The following is a 15,257-nucleotide window of genomic DNA, read 5'->3' as shown; positions in this document are numbered from 1 at the left end:
GTGAAAGTGGAGAAAATCAAATTACCATTTCTATACAACATCATTCTTCTGAATAACATTCATCTACACTGCCGTTTAGACAGAGGGTAACTGTCTCCATTAAATCTTTCATCATTAATATTGTTTTCTTGTTGAGTGTTGGCACTTGTGAATAAGACATTCTCCATTGTGTTGTTTTCTTGTCTATACACATGAATTCCATACCATTTTACAGTTGTCATTCTTCTAACTCCATGAACAGCTTCAGCCATCAAATGCTCATCTTGACAATCTTCGCATGAAATTTCCACATGATTCCAACCGCGTTCCAACCATGTTTCTCTACGGTCAATTAAATTTCTTAGATCAAACATCCACACATGTTCTTTTACAATTGACCGACTAGAACATTGTGATAGTACTGTTTTATGGCTGTTGATGATTAAACAGACGTTAACTAGAAAATGATGAGGCAGTTTTTCCAACACACCAAAAACAGCACACACACAAATACTAGGGAATCTCTCACGAGCGGAAAAGGAAATGGATCTTTCACTGCTGCGATGATCGAACCATTCTGGTATACTTGATCCTGGAAGCATTACACTTTTTTCTCCAGCTTCATGAAATGCCTGATCATTCATAAAATAGTCAAAATTTGATAGCTAGCATAAGCAAATTCATCTCTGTAATTTGTGATGTATTTGCTGAGAGTAAAAACATATTTAACCCTTACTTGGCTTAATAGTACACTTTGTGACTGAGATGTCAATGATGTGCAGTTCACTGCATCGATATCTATCAAATTTGGTGGAATTACTGAGATTTCTTGAAGTTGATTGCAGTTTGTTAACAGAAGAGTGTTCAAGTTGATACATTCTTTAATGCACGGTGGAAGGACAGTGAAGTTACTGTAAGACAGGTCCATGTGTACAACGTTGGCGAAACCACGGAGACAGATAAAAAGATGTTCATTTGTTAAATTGCAAGAGCTCAAATACAGACGAATCTTGTTTGGAGACACGTTGAATTTCACAGGTCCAATATAATCTTCACATTCAGTAGAAATGCCGAACCCTTTACACGAGTCAGCTTGAATTTCTTGAAGTCTTGGTAGCGTAAAAATGCTACTAGGTAGCTTATCAAGCCTAGTACAATCCATCAGAGTTAAAACTTCAAGTCCTGTCACATTTCCAATAGAAAATGGTAATTCCTTTATGCCAGTTTGCCACAAGTTGATGTGTTGCAAATTTTCGATCTTGCACAATATTTCTGGGAACCTCACAAGTTTCGGACACTCGGAGAAAGAGAGAACTTTAAGAGATGCCAACTCGAATGCCTTAGGGATTGTTTCTAGATTAGTGCATCCTGTGGCTGTCAGCTCCATCAGGTTATCAAGAAATCCAACAGAATCATGAATTTTTGCAACATTTTTACAATTATCAAGATACAATGTCTCCAAGTTTGCGATACCAGACATATCAGGTACTTCTGTTATGTATATACAGTCGGTGAAATCAATACTAATCAAACTCTTCATATTCTGTAAACAGAAAAACACCAACAATTAGACAATTTTAGTTCAAAGGGAATATTTCACATAGCACTTATACATACCTTGAATTTGTTGAAAATGAGACAACTAGAAGGCAAATTGACAAAATCAGTTGGCAAACAGCATGAAGGATATCCGCTCCAATCCAGAACTCTTAAGCTATCCGGTAGATGTTGGAGGACTTCGGAATATACCGCGTCCTTAATAATTAGTATTCTCAGGCTTTTCATCTCTTTGAAGGCTTTGTCACTCAACTTCTCTACACTTCCTTGCGGTAAGTTGTCCAATATCATGACTTCGATTTTATCATTTTCCTTTCCAAACAAAAATATGTTAACTACTACAACTGTTTTTCCAAGTTTTGACTCGTAAATGTTGTCAGCAAACAAAATTTGGCAATGAGACGTAACTTAAAGGCTTGTTTGTTTCACATATCTTCGTTTAAAAACTAGAAAGTAAATAGAGCAAATAAAATAGTTCTTACCACAGTTTCGTCTAAAACTCGAACAACATCCTCAGGTAGCCATAACCTACTTCGCTTGCAAGGATTCGTGGGTGATTCTTGTTGTACTATATTCATAGCCATGTCTATTATATGATCATGCACCATCAAACTTCCACTGGGAGTGATTGATATAAGGGATCTATTCTTAAGTCTGTCAATAGACTTAATACCATTTTTTGTAAAGAAACCACATGCAGATAGTACTTTTTTGACATATGAAAAAGGCTCTCCAGCAAAGAAACATGCAATATCGGTGAAAATTCTCTTCTCGAGTTCATTCAAACTATTATAACTCACTTCAAGTATACTCTGAGTTTCTTCATTGCAGACTTTTTCATATCTGCCTAATGAAATCTCCCATTCATCCGGTGATTTTTCTAATAAATCAGAACCGATAATCTTTAAGACCAATGGAAGACCGCGGGAATAGCTGATTGCGCGGTCCCATTCTACATCAGGATTAGGTCTTTTTGATGCAATTGAACTTAAAAATACAAGAGCTTCCTGAAAATTAAATACAGGTACATCATATATATTTCCAACTCCATGAGCAGCTAGAATATCTTTACGCCTAGTAGTTATGATAATCCTACTTCCACAACCAAACCAACTAGGTGTTCCTGCTAAATTCTTCAATTGATCCAATTTGTCAACGTCATCAAGTATCAAAAGAATCCTTTTATTTTGCAACTTTCTGATCAGGATTGAAATTCCTTCATTCTCATTATGCAGCTTGATACTCTCGCCAACCGTATCATAAACAATCACCTGTTGTAGATATGCCAATCCATATTTGGTTGAATTTCCTCTAACATCAGGGAGGAAGCAAAGACCCTCAAATTGTTGGCCAATTGAGTCATACACCGCTCTTGCCAAAGTAGTCTTTCCTATTCCACCAACCCCACATATTCCTATCATGATAACAGTTGCATCAAGCATTTGTAAACGGAATAGTATATTAGATACGCGCATCTCAAGTCCAACTGCATGATCATCAACATGTGAAAGGTTTTGTTTTGATGTGTTGTGCACCGTGTCAACGATCCTTTTGATAAACTCGTATTCATATTCATATCTGTCAAAGTACAAAATGTTATGAATACTCAAAATTAAATTCATCGTGTCTAGTTTTATTTGTTCCAAATAAAGGAAGATTGTGAAGAGTTTCTCTATTGAACTGATTCAACTTAATTATCATTTACGATTCATGTATAATATATAAAGATGCGGGAATGTGAAAAATGAAGCTAATTTGTAATGACAGAAAGCTAATTAACAAACTTCAAATATAAAAACTAACTAGCACAACTAACTTGTAATTTCTAATAGCAACAGAAAATGCCAAAAAGTCAAGAAGAAAAAAATTAAGCTTAGTTGGAGTTTTGTCCCCCAATTTTTATCTGTTCACGAAATTGGCCCCCACTAAAAATATTTTAGTTTTGGTCCTTTCAGATATCTAAACTTAAAAATGGTGTCCCTTCATATGGATTAATTATTTCTATTTCATTAATTAAACATAAAGAATGAATCTTTGTTAAGTTGAAACTGACATTTTTAGGGGGTTTCTTGAAATTTTATGGTGTTGATCATTCTGCATCATCTTATCACATGTCACGTTGCTTAAAGGTTAATAAGTGTCATTCTGCATTCAGTGTAGACAAGGTCAGCCAATTCATTGCAAGTCCACTTGAATCGCATTGGAAATAAGTCAAACACATTTTTAGATATCTTAAAAGGTTAATCAGTCATGGATTACTCCTTCAACAAGGACAACCTAAATCTCCATTCTCCACCAGCGCTTACTATGACACAGATTGTGCCACGGGCCTAGGTTACCCAACATCCTCTTCAAGATTATTCATCTTTCTTGGTCTTAAACCTCTGAAAACCCAAAAATGCCTTTGTTGTGGCCGGAGATGCATCTCTCTGTTGAGATTGTAATCCCTTGTGTCGAAGCAACATGTTGCTCGACAGAACAAGGGTGTGTCAAAATAGTTTAATTTGTGTCGAGTTGGATTAGATGTCGAAGTAGGTTGCTTTAATTTCGACTTAAACCAAAATAGTTATTTTGGGCTTTTGTAGTTTTGGGTTTTGCTTAAGGAGAAAGCAACCTAAAACTATAAATAGATGGAGTAACCCCTATTCTAAAATACACTTGTATTCACAAAATTTTGCAATTGTAAAGTGAATAAGAAAGAAACTCTGCATAAAATATTTCCTAGTTTCACTTCTTTCCCTCTTTTTCCCAAATGCATGTACCAACTTCAGATCATTCCTTGAATAAATCTAAAACTAAAAATCCACAACAAAAGTAAACACCCAAACATTTCATCAAACACATGACTTGCAGTTTACTGAACAAAAAAAAAAAATATAGAATTAAGAAAGAAAAGAGAAGATACATACCCATCTCCAAAAGTCCATCCTGCCAGATTAGAAGCATCACGTAAAGCGAACCTCCAACTCCGCACTTCCTCCTTCATTTTCTCCTCATGCATGGCCAACTGCTGTCCATAATTCCCGGTATGATTTCGAACCTCTGATGGATCCACTTTGTAAAACACCGGAATCACCACTAGTCCATTGTCTCTATAACATGCAATGATTTTGACGAGTTCTTGAAGGCACCATTTCGAGGATGCATAGGTTTTAGAGAAAACAACTATAGCTATTCTAGAGTGTTGAATTGCTTTGAAAATGGTTGGTGAAATTTGTTGTCCTCTCTTAATGACTTCATCGTCCATGAAAGTTTTGATTCCTTTCTGGTTTAGAGCTTGGTAGAGATTTCCGGTGAAACCGTAGCGAGTATCTTCTCCTCTGAAACTGAGGAAAACATCGTAAGTATGAATTCCGTTGGAAGAAGTAAAAGCGTCTGGTTGTTGCTCCATTGAAGTATAAACTTTGCAAGAGAGTTAGTTGGTGATATTTAAAAATGTTCAAGAGTTGAGCGTTGTTGAGTATAATAGCCATTGAAGTTTCGAAGAAGTTTCAAGGAAGGAGTTATGATTTTTCTTCAGCAGTACTGACTTTGCATAGTTAAACATACGGTAGTGCTGCTGATTATATAGTTGGTCTTGCATTTTAGTGTCTCCACATTGGTGCGGTGTAACTTTGTATCAGATTTATGCATCGACTGTCTTTATTCATGATTGGTAAAACGCGATTATCGGTCTATTCCCTTTATTCTATTCTAAAGTTCGACTTCATATACTTTAAGAATAATATACTTATAATTGAACTTTTGAATTTTTCATCTTGCACCTAATTTCCTTGTTTGACTACATATACTTTTAGTCGTACTTAATGTTTTATTAAACTGACTAATTATCCCAAGTACTTTAAGATTTTGAAAAAATAAACATATAACAAAGAAATATCTTATTATTATTAATAGATAATTTGATAAAGTTAAAAGTTCTAACAATCTTCCATTAGCATTAGAGATAGTCAAGCATACACCTTGTCTCGTGCTGGCTAAAGACTCGAGACCCACTGTTCAGTAGTCGACGAAAGATTCAGGATCCATTACTCTACGCTTTTTAAAGATGCAATAACACGAGATCCATTATCCAACCTGCCCCGTCAGACCAAATGTATCAATACCGTAAAGAGTTTTTCAGGTACACAATCTTTATTCTCCACTTTTACTACCACTATCTTGAACCCTAACCGAATTAAGTGTTGGAGTGTTAACCATGCAGGTATCCTCTAAGTTCAACGTATGGGAGATAACGGACACCAAATAATAGCCTTGCATCAAGATCATAATTTGTGGGATAATCGTAGGTTGGTGTTGCTTTATTTTTATTTTATGATTATGTGCGTAAAATTTTCTTATGTCAGTTTTAGGCCAGCGAACTTTATGGAAAAGTAACTTTTTACCTGAAAAAATTTAAGTTAAATATGTGTTGATATTATTATTATATATAGATTGACTTATTTTTATCAATAAAATGTTAAGCAAAATGTCATGTAAGGTGTTAAGACATTTTAGCTTCGTGCGTTATTTTTAGAAATATTTTATATTCCTGATTCTGCACGATCTTTTGGAAATGAATCATCTCTATATTGTATGTTATTTTGTTCTAGATTATGCATGATTTATTTTGTTTTACAATCTACTTGGTTTATTTTGAAAGAAAAAAATTGGAAAAATTATTTTTGTTTAAGATTGGATATTATATGGATTTGTTTTGGAACCCTAGTGGGCCTTATGCTAAGATTATTTCCTCTATATAAAGAGATTGTTTCCCCTAGTAGAGGGACAGAGAAGATACACATATTCTGAATGGTTGAATGTTAATCTTGCTATGTGTTATGCTTGTGTTAAACTCTGTCCTATGTTATTCTCCTCCATTTAGTGAGAGATAGAGTTTTGGTTTGTATTGGTGAAGTTTCTCACGTTAATATTATTGATACTTACAAACACTTGGGAGAGTGCTTAAGTGTAAGTCGAGGATTTCATATTCAGGGGGAGTCTGAGTTGAAATTTACATATAGTATTATGAAATAATCTCTAAATTAGGAGAGTTTATGTAAGACCGTTGTACATATGACTACTTATTATTAGTGAATTTCCCTTTCACTAGGTTGACGATTTCTTGTTTCTTTTATTTAAGGTTTGTTTAATAGTTCATTTATTAATTCAGATGATCATTTTTCACACATTGTTTCAATATTGTGTGTGACTTTTTGTCTTTTATCAAACAAAATTTCAAACTGGCATCAAAGCAAACACCTTGTTCCTTTTGGGTGTGTTCTAGTGTGACTAACCTTTTATATTTAAGATGGAAAATATCAAGGAATTAGGATATGTTAACTCTTCATTGATTCTTTATAGTACAAATTATGACTATTGGAAGGCTCGCAAGGTTTCCTTTCTCAAGTCCATAGACAGTAAAACTTGGAAAGGTATCATCAATTGATGAATACCTCCTATGATCAAAGCTAATGATTGTTCTAAATCCATGCAACATGAAAAGGATTGGGAACCTGATGAAGATCAAAGTGCACTTGGAAAATTTTCAGGATCATTAACATTTACACTAATGCTAAAGAGGCATGGAAAACTTGTAACATCCCAAAATTTCTAATTTAATTAGTTTAATTTAATTTTAAATTAATTAAATTGAATTAGCATTTTATTGGAATTATGTGGAAATAAATATAAAATGTTAAGTTGTTGGGCCTTATGGTGGGATTAGTAATATGGGGGTGTAAGAGTGAGGGAGCCCATTTCTAATTTTATATTTTCATAAAATAAGGAAAAACAAGAGGAGAAAGAGTTAGAACGTGAAAAACAAGAAGTTGTGAGAAGAGGAGCTGAAGAACGTGAAAGAGAACCAAAGAGGAAGAAGACCCATCCAAGGATTTGGCTAAGGTAAGGGGGGACTTGTCTGATTATCATCTATTATCGGGTTAGGGGTTAATAATATTGAATAGATGTAGGATTCGGGTCAATTGAGTCATATGATAGGTTTAGGGATTGAATCTATTTGTATGATAATTGATCTTGTGTATGAAATCTATGATGTTGTGTGATCATGGCTTTGTTTGATGTGTAATTGATGTGTTGTGATGTGTATTTCGTGGTATGTGTGCATTTCAATTCCTATTATTCGAGTTGGTGTGATTTGAATGAGTTTGGAATGGTTGGAATGCTGTTTTCTGCAGAATTTGGGGTTGCATGTACGCAGTAACCGGTTACTGGGAGCAGTGTAACCGATTACTGCAGTGAAAAAGGGGAGATATTGCTTTCTGGGAGTCGGTAATCGGTTATTGAAAGCAGGGTAACCGATTACCCATACAAAAAACAGGGGGATGTGGTTCATGAGTCAGGGTAACCGGTTACTGGCCTTTGGGTAACTGATTACCACTGAAGGTTTTTGAAAAATGCAGAATTTTGTAAAATGCATAACTTTTGAACCGTTGGTCCGTTTCGGGTGCCGTTTTGAGCTAAACGAACCTTATTAAATAATCTATGTGATGATTAGTGATGTGATTGTGATTGAATGATGCATATATATATAAACATGCTTAATGATGATGATGATTATGATGAAATGAGTATTTGATGATGTTACTCATTAGACTTGACGATGGTATAAGTATGTTCATGTATGTTTGCATTCATTCATGTTCATTGATGATACTGTATCCATAAGGGTGTGTTGGATCAGTGAAGGGCATGATTCCCATTGTGTGGAATCTTTGCCGGCAGGGCCGTATCTTGATGATGTTGGATCGGTCATGGGTTATTCCGATTTGATGACGTTGGTACCACATGCATAGTGTCAGTTGCATTCATATGCATGACTTTTATAACATGATTGGATGTATTCCAGTGTTATAAATATTGATGATGTTTGGTTGACTGTTTTGTGATGATGAAACTTGTCTGAATGTCTGTTTATGAAACAATTGGGTGAACTATACAGCTATGATGTGTTATTTCCTTATAGCCTTATAACATTTGTTAATTATGATGAAGACTCACCCTTACATGTTGTCATTTTCAAATTAAGGATAGCGGCTATTCGACTCGGTGAGGATTAGCTCATGAGTCAGTTGTTTGGTTAGCGTTAGGTGTCATGCTCTGATAGTTGTAACACTGGGGACGCGATGTTTAAAGTTTAAGTTTTGATAACTCTAGTTATGTTTTGATGTTGAAGGATTAGTTTGAAAATGTTAAACTTAATCTGTTGAATTATTTCCGCTGTGTTGACATGAATTGTTTTTAATTAATGAGAATTGCCTCAGTGAATGCATGACATGACTGAATGATGTTTTAAATTATTTCGAATTGTGGCACCCTTATTTCATGTACTCTGAATAAATTTATTTAAATTGCCGCGGGGTTTAGGAGGGTGTTACAATAGTGGTATCAGAGCATAGTCGGTCGTTGTGACCAGAGTCTTAGTGTCAGTCTTTCCTGTGTATACGACTCGTACTAACTGACTTGTCGATACTTTTGTTCTGATTAAATTGTTTGTGATTTAAGCAGAACAATGGCTGGAAGAGGAGGAAGAAACGATGATGCTATCGCTGAGGCTCTGAGCATGATTGCTGGTGTACTGGGAGGAAATGCTGGAGGGGCAGGGATCGGTGCTGACAGGCAACTGGGGAATTTTCAGAGGAACAATCCTCCGTTGTTCAAAGGTACGCATGATCCTGAAGGTGCTCAGAAGTGGATGAAAGAGATCGAACGGATTTTCAGAGTCATTGACTGTGCTGAAAATCTGAAGGTGAGGTATGGTACGCATATGTTATCCGAAGAAACTGATGACTGGTGGATGGCGACCAGAGCTGAACTGGAGGCTGATAATGTGGGTATTTCTTGGCCTGTGTTCAAGAGAGAGTTTTTGAGAAGGTACTTTCCTGAGGACGTGCGAGGCCGAAAGGAAATTGAATTTCTGGAGTTGGTTCAAGGTAATATGACAGTGCCAGAATACGCTTCGAAGTTCGTTGAGTTGGCGAAGTACTACGTTCACTACAACAACGATGAAGCTAGTGAATTCTCAAAGTGCATCAAATTTGAGAACGGTCTTCGTGATGAGATTAAGCAGGGAATCAGGTACCAGAGAATTCGGAGATTTGTTGATTTGGTAGATTGTAGCAGGATCTTTGAAGAAGATAACCTTAAGCTGAAGTCATCTCACTCTCGCGAGTTAGTTGACAGGAAGGGTAAGAAGCCTATGGAAAAAGGAAAACCGTATGGTAGATGTAATCCAAAGACTGGTGGTTGGAAGAGGCCTAGTGGAGGAGACTCCAGTGCTTTTGTCAGGTGCTATACCTGTGGTGAGGTCGGGCACCGTAGGAATGAGTGCAAGCTGAACCAGAAGAAGTGCTTCAAGTGTGAAGAGGTGGGTCATGTTGCCGCTGATTGTAAGAATAAGACTGTGACTTGTTACAATTGTGGTGAAGAGGGCCACATTAGCCCATGTTAGAACAAGATTTGTTCTTATCAATTATCTTAGTTTTGATGATAACAATAATATGAATTTTGCTTAAGATAATATGGTACTCTAATCCAATGCAATTTCCCTTTCAGGAAATATATAAAGAGTACGCATAATTCAGCGCTCAGAAGTTGTGTCTCAAATGGTTCAGCATGCAACATCAGAACATGGTCTGGCAAGACATCAGAAGATGGTCGAAGCAGAATCAGAACATGGGTCTATGGAAGCATCAGAAGAACATGAGATCAGAAGCACTGAAGATCAGAAGATGGTATCACGCAACAGAAGCACTTCAAGATCAGAAGATCAGAAGATGCTATGCACCAAGCTGTTTGACTCTGATGATATTCAAACGTCGTATTCACAAACATCAGATCAGAAGGAAGTACACGTGGCAGACTACGCTGACTGACAAAAGGAACGTTAAAGCTACTAAAGGCTACGTCAGTAGACACAGCGTGAACAAGGCTCGAGGTAGTTGACAAAAGCGTATAACATTAAATGCAAAGCTGTACGGAACACGCAAAGCATTAAATGCATTCAACGGTCATCTTCTCAACGCCTATAAATATGAAGTTCTGATGAGAAGCAAGGTTAACGATTTTGCACCAATACAATTCAAATTAACTTGCTGAAACTCTGTTCAAATCAAAACTCAGAATCTTCATCTTCATCAAAGCTCACTACATTGCTGTTGTAATATTTTAGTGAGATTAAGCTTAAACTGTAAGAGAAATATCACAGTTGTGATTATCGCTTTTAAGAAGCATTTGTAAACTCTTGAATTGATTACATTAAGTTGTAAGGAACTAGAGTGATCGTGTGATCTGTATACTCTAGGAAGTCTTGGCAGTTGGCTGAGCAGAGAAGTCTTAGGAGTGAACTAAGCCTAGAGTGATCGTGTTGATCAGTAGACTCTAGAAAAGTCTTAGGAGTGAACTAAGCAGTGTTCCTGGAGTGATCAAGTTGTGATCTGTATACTCTGGAAGACTTAGTCGTGGACTAAGTGGAAAACCATTGTAATCCGTGCGATTAGTGGATTAAATCCTCAGGTTGAGGTAAATCATCTCTGCGGGGGTGGACTGGAGTAGCTTCGTTAACAGCGAACCAGGATAAAAATAATTGTGCAATTTATTTTTATCGTCCAAGATTTAAAGTCACACTTATTCAATCCCCCCCTTTCTAAGTGTTTTTCTATCCTTCAATTGGCATCAGAGCGCCGGTTCTAAGGTGCAAGCACTTAACCGTGTTTAGAAAAGATTCAGGAAGAGAAAAACGCTTCAGTAAAAGATGGTTGATGAAAGTGAAAGGACTACACCTACACCTGCATCTACATCTGGCTCTGCCGAGCAATACAACGGTAACAATGGTTATACTAGACCGCCGGTATTTGATGGTGAAAACTTTGAATACTGGAAAGATAAACTGGAAAGTTACTTTCTGGGTCTAGATGGTGATCTATGGGATCTTCTAATGGATGGTTACAAACATCCCGTAAATGCCAGAGGCGTAAAGCTGTCAAGGCAAGAAATGAATGATGATCAGAAGAAGCTTTTCAGGAATCATCATAAATGCAGAACTGTTTTGCTGAATGCTATCTCTCATGCTGAGTATGAGAAGATATCTAACAGGGAAACGGCCTATGATATATATGAGTCCTTGAAAATGACTCATGAAGGAAATGCTCAAGTCAAGGAGACTAAAGCTCTAGCCTTAATCCAGAAGTATGAAGCCTTCAAGATGGAGGATGATGAAGACATTGAAAAGATGTTTTCAAGATTTCAAACTCTGACTGCTGGATTGAGAGTTCTTGACAAAGGATACACCAAGGCGGATCACGTAAAGAAGATCATCAGAAGCTTACCCAGAAGATGGGGTCCTATGGTGACTGCATTCAAGATTGCGAAGAATCTGAATGAAGTCTCTCTGGAAGAGCTTATCAGCGCTTTGAGAAGTCATGAGATTGAGCTGGATGCAAATGAGCCTCAAAAGAAAGGTAAGTCTATTGCATTAAAATCAAATATCAAGAAATGCACTAACGCTTTTCAGGCTAAAGAAGAAGATCCTGAAGAATCAGAATCTGAAGAAGAAGATGAACTGTCCTTGATCTCCAGAAGGCTAAATCAACTCTGGAAGACCAAGCAAAGGAAGTTCAGAGGCTTCAGAAGTTCAAGGAAATTTGAACGTGGAGAATCTTCTGACGACAGAAGATCTGACAAGAAGAAGGTCATGTGCTATGAATGCAATGAACCAGGACACTTCAGGAATGAATGTCCAAATCTTCAGAAGGAGAATCCCAAGAAGAAGATTCATAAGAAGAAAGGTCTTATGGCAACCTGGGATGAGTCAGAAGATGATTCAGAAGATGAGCAGGCCAACTGTGCGCTGATGGCGACAGAAGATGACGGATCAGAATCTACATCAGAATCAGATTCTGAAGAGGTATTTTCTGAACTTACTAGAGATGAGTTAGTTTCCGGTCTAACTGAACTTCTGGAACTCAAGTCTCAGATTAGTCTCAAATACAAAAAGTTGAAAAAGCAATTTGAATTTGAAACAAAGAGGCTTGAATTGGAGAATTCTGAATTAAAGGAAAAACTTTTAAAATTGTCCAATAATGTTGGATCTCCTTCTAATTCAGAAAAATCCACTCCTAGTCTAAACCATATTCTGAAAGAATATGATTTAAGTTTCAGAAAGTTCTTATCTAGAAGTATTGGCAGAAGTCAGCTAGCTTCTATGATATATGCTGTGTCTGGAAACAAAAGAGTCGGCATTGGTTATGAGGGTGAAACCCCATACAAACTTGAACCTGTTGATGAAATGAAACTCACATACAAGCCATTGTATGATCAGTTCAAGTATGGCCACTCCCATGATATTAGGCACACTTCACATGCACAAAGTTTTCACATAACACACACCAAGAAGCATGTGACACAACCTAGGAAATATCATGAAACTCATATTAAAAATTATCATGCTGTTCCTATTGCTTATAATGTCAAACCCAAGTTCAATCAGAACTTGAGAAAATCTAACAAGAAAGGACCCAAGAAAATGTGGGTACCTAAGGATAAGATTATTCCTATTGCAGATATCCTTGGCTGCAAGAAGGACAAAGCACAACATGTCATGGTACCTGGACTCTGGATGCTCGCGACACATGACAGGAAGAAGGTCTATGTTCCAAGACCTGGTGCTTAAGTCTGGAGGAGAAGTCAAGTTTGGAGGAGATCAGAAGGGCAAGATAATTGGCTCTGGAACTATAAAGTCTGGTAACTCTCCTTCCATTTCTAATGTACTTCTTGTAGAAGGATTAACTCATAACCTCTTATCTATCAGTCAATTAAGTGACAATGGTTATGATATAATCTTTAATCAAAAGTCTTGCAAGGCTGTAAATCAGAAGGATGGCTCAATCCTATTTACAGGCATGAGGAAGAATAACATTTATAAGACAGATCTGCAAGATCTTATGAGTCAGAAGGTGACTTGTCTTATGTCTGTTTCTGAAGAGCAGTGGGTCTGGCACAGGAGATTAGGTCATGCTAGTTTGAGAAAGATCTCTCAGATTAACAAACTGAATCTTGTCAGAGGACTCCCTAATCTGAAATTCAAATCAGATGCTCTTTGTGAAGCATGTCAGAAGGGCAAGTTCTCCAAACCTGCATTCAAGTCTAAGAATGTTGTTTCTACCTCAAGGCCATTAGAACTCTTGCACATTGATCTGTTTGGACCAGTCAAAACAGCATCTGTCAGAGGAAAGAAATATGGATTAGTCATCGTAGATGATTATAGCCGCTGGACGTGGGTAAAATTCTTGAAACACAAGGATGAGACTCATTCAGTGTTTTTTGATTTCTGCATTCAGATTCAATCTGAAAAAGAGTGTAAAATCATAAAGGTCAGAAGTGATCATGGTGGTGAATTTGAGAACAGATCCTTTGAAGAGTTCTTCAAAGAAAATGGTATTGCCCATGATTTCTCTTGTCCTAGAACTCCACAACAAAATGGGGTTGTAGAACGAAAGAATAGGACTCTGCAAGAAATGGCCAGAACCATGATCAATGAAACCAATATGGCTAAGCATTTCTGGGCAGAAGCAATAAACACTGCATGCTATATTCAGAATAGAATCTCTATCAGACCTATTCTAAATAAGACTCCCTATGAATTGTGGAAGAATAGAAAGCCCAACATTTCATATTTCCATCCTTTTGGATGTGTATGTTTTATTCTGAACACTAAAGATCATCTTGGTAAGTTTGATTCCAAAGCTCAAAAATGTTTCCTTCTTGGTTATTCTGAACGCTCGAAAGGCTACAGAGTATACAATACTGAAACATTGGTTGTGGAAGAATCAATCAATATCAGGTTTGATGATAAGCTTGGTTCTGAAAAACCAAAGCAGGTTGATAATTTTGCAGGTTATGATATTGATATATCAGAAGTTGTTGAGCCAAGAAGCAACGCATCAGAAGCAGAGCTCCTCAGAAGCAAGGAACCAGAAGATCAAGTATCAGCTTCTCTGGACAATCTAAGCATTTCTGAAGAACCATCTGTCAGAAGATCATCCAGACTCATCTCTGGTCATTCAGAAGATGTCATTCTTGGAAAGAAGGATGATCCAATCAGAACAAGAGCATTCCTTAGGAACAATGCAGAATGTCAATTAGGTCTTGTATCTTTGATCGAGCCAACTTCTGTTGATCATGCTCTAGAAGATCCAGACTGGATAATTGCTATGCAAGAAGAATTAAATCAGTTCACAAGGAATGATGTTTGGGATCTTGTTCCTAGACCAGATGGATTCAATATAATTGGTACAAAATGGGTCTTCAGAAACAAGCTCAGTGAGAAAGGTGAAGTGGTAAGAAACAAAGCCAGACTGGTGGCTCAGGGTTATAGTCAGCAAGAAGGGATTGACTATACAGAAACCTTTGCACCAGTGGCCAGGTTAGAATCTATTCGTCTATTAATTTCTTTTGCCACTCAACATAACATCACTCTCTATCAGATGGATGTTAAGAGTGCCTTCTTAAATGGTTATATAGATGAAGAAGTTTATGTCCATCAACCCCCTGGTTTTGAAGACTCTATGTCTCCTAATCATGTTTTTAAACTTAAGAAATCATTGTATGGATTGAAACAGGCTCCCAGAGCTTGGTATGAACGCTTAAGTTCTTTCCTTCTAGATAATGGTTTCACTAGAGGAAAAGTGGACACTACTCTCTTTTGTAAAACCTTTGAAAAGGAT

General features: G+C 36.9%; 1 protein-coding gene across 1 annotated transcript; it reads right to left on the bottom strand.

Annotated features, from left to right (window-relative positions):
* On the bottom strand, positions 1-5,127 carry LOC131593320 (disease resistance protein RUN1-like). Its single transcript, XM_058865785.1, has 5 exons — positions 4,446-5,127; positions 2,019-3,114; positions 1,597-1,848; positions 716-1,522; positions 1-611 (listed from the first exon to the last, which is right to left on the bottom strand). Exons 1-5 carry the CDS (start codon positions 4,925-4,927, stop codon positions 60-62), a joined length of 3,189 nt encoding a protein of 1,062 aa, XP_058721768.1. The 5' UTR covers positions 4,928-5,127; the 3' UTR covers positions 1-59.
* Positions 5,128-15,257: the final 10,130 nt, after the last annotated feature.

The sequence above is a fragment of the Vicia villosa genome, linkage group LG3, assembly GCF_029867415.1.
Source record: "Vicia villosa cultivar HV-30 ecotype Madison, WI linkage group LG3, Vvil1.0, whole genome shotgun sequence".
NCBI lineage: Eukaryota > Viridiplantae > Streptophyta > Magnoliopsida > Fabales > Fabaceae > Vicia > Vicia villosa.
The sequence above is the reverse complement of the archived record's forward strand: the minus strand, read 5'-3'. Positions and strand labels throughout refer to the sequence as shown.

Excerpts from the sequence above, each read along its gene's own strand:
- LOC131593320 (XM_058865785.1), bottom strand. The coding sequence starts at position 4,927 with ATGGAGCAACAACCAGACGCTTTTACTTCTTCCAACGGAATTCATACT. Across the intron at positions 3,115-4,445 it reads GGATGGACTTTTGGAGATGG|ATATGAATATGAATACGAGT; the intron begins GTATGTATCTTC and ends GTACTTTGACAG. Across the intron at positions 1,849-2,018 it reads GAGTTTTAGACGAAACTGTG|GAAAATGATAAAATCGAAGT; the intron begins GTAAGAACTATT and ends TTGTTTGGAAAG.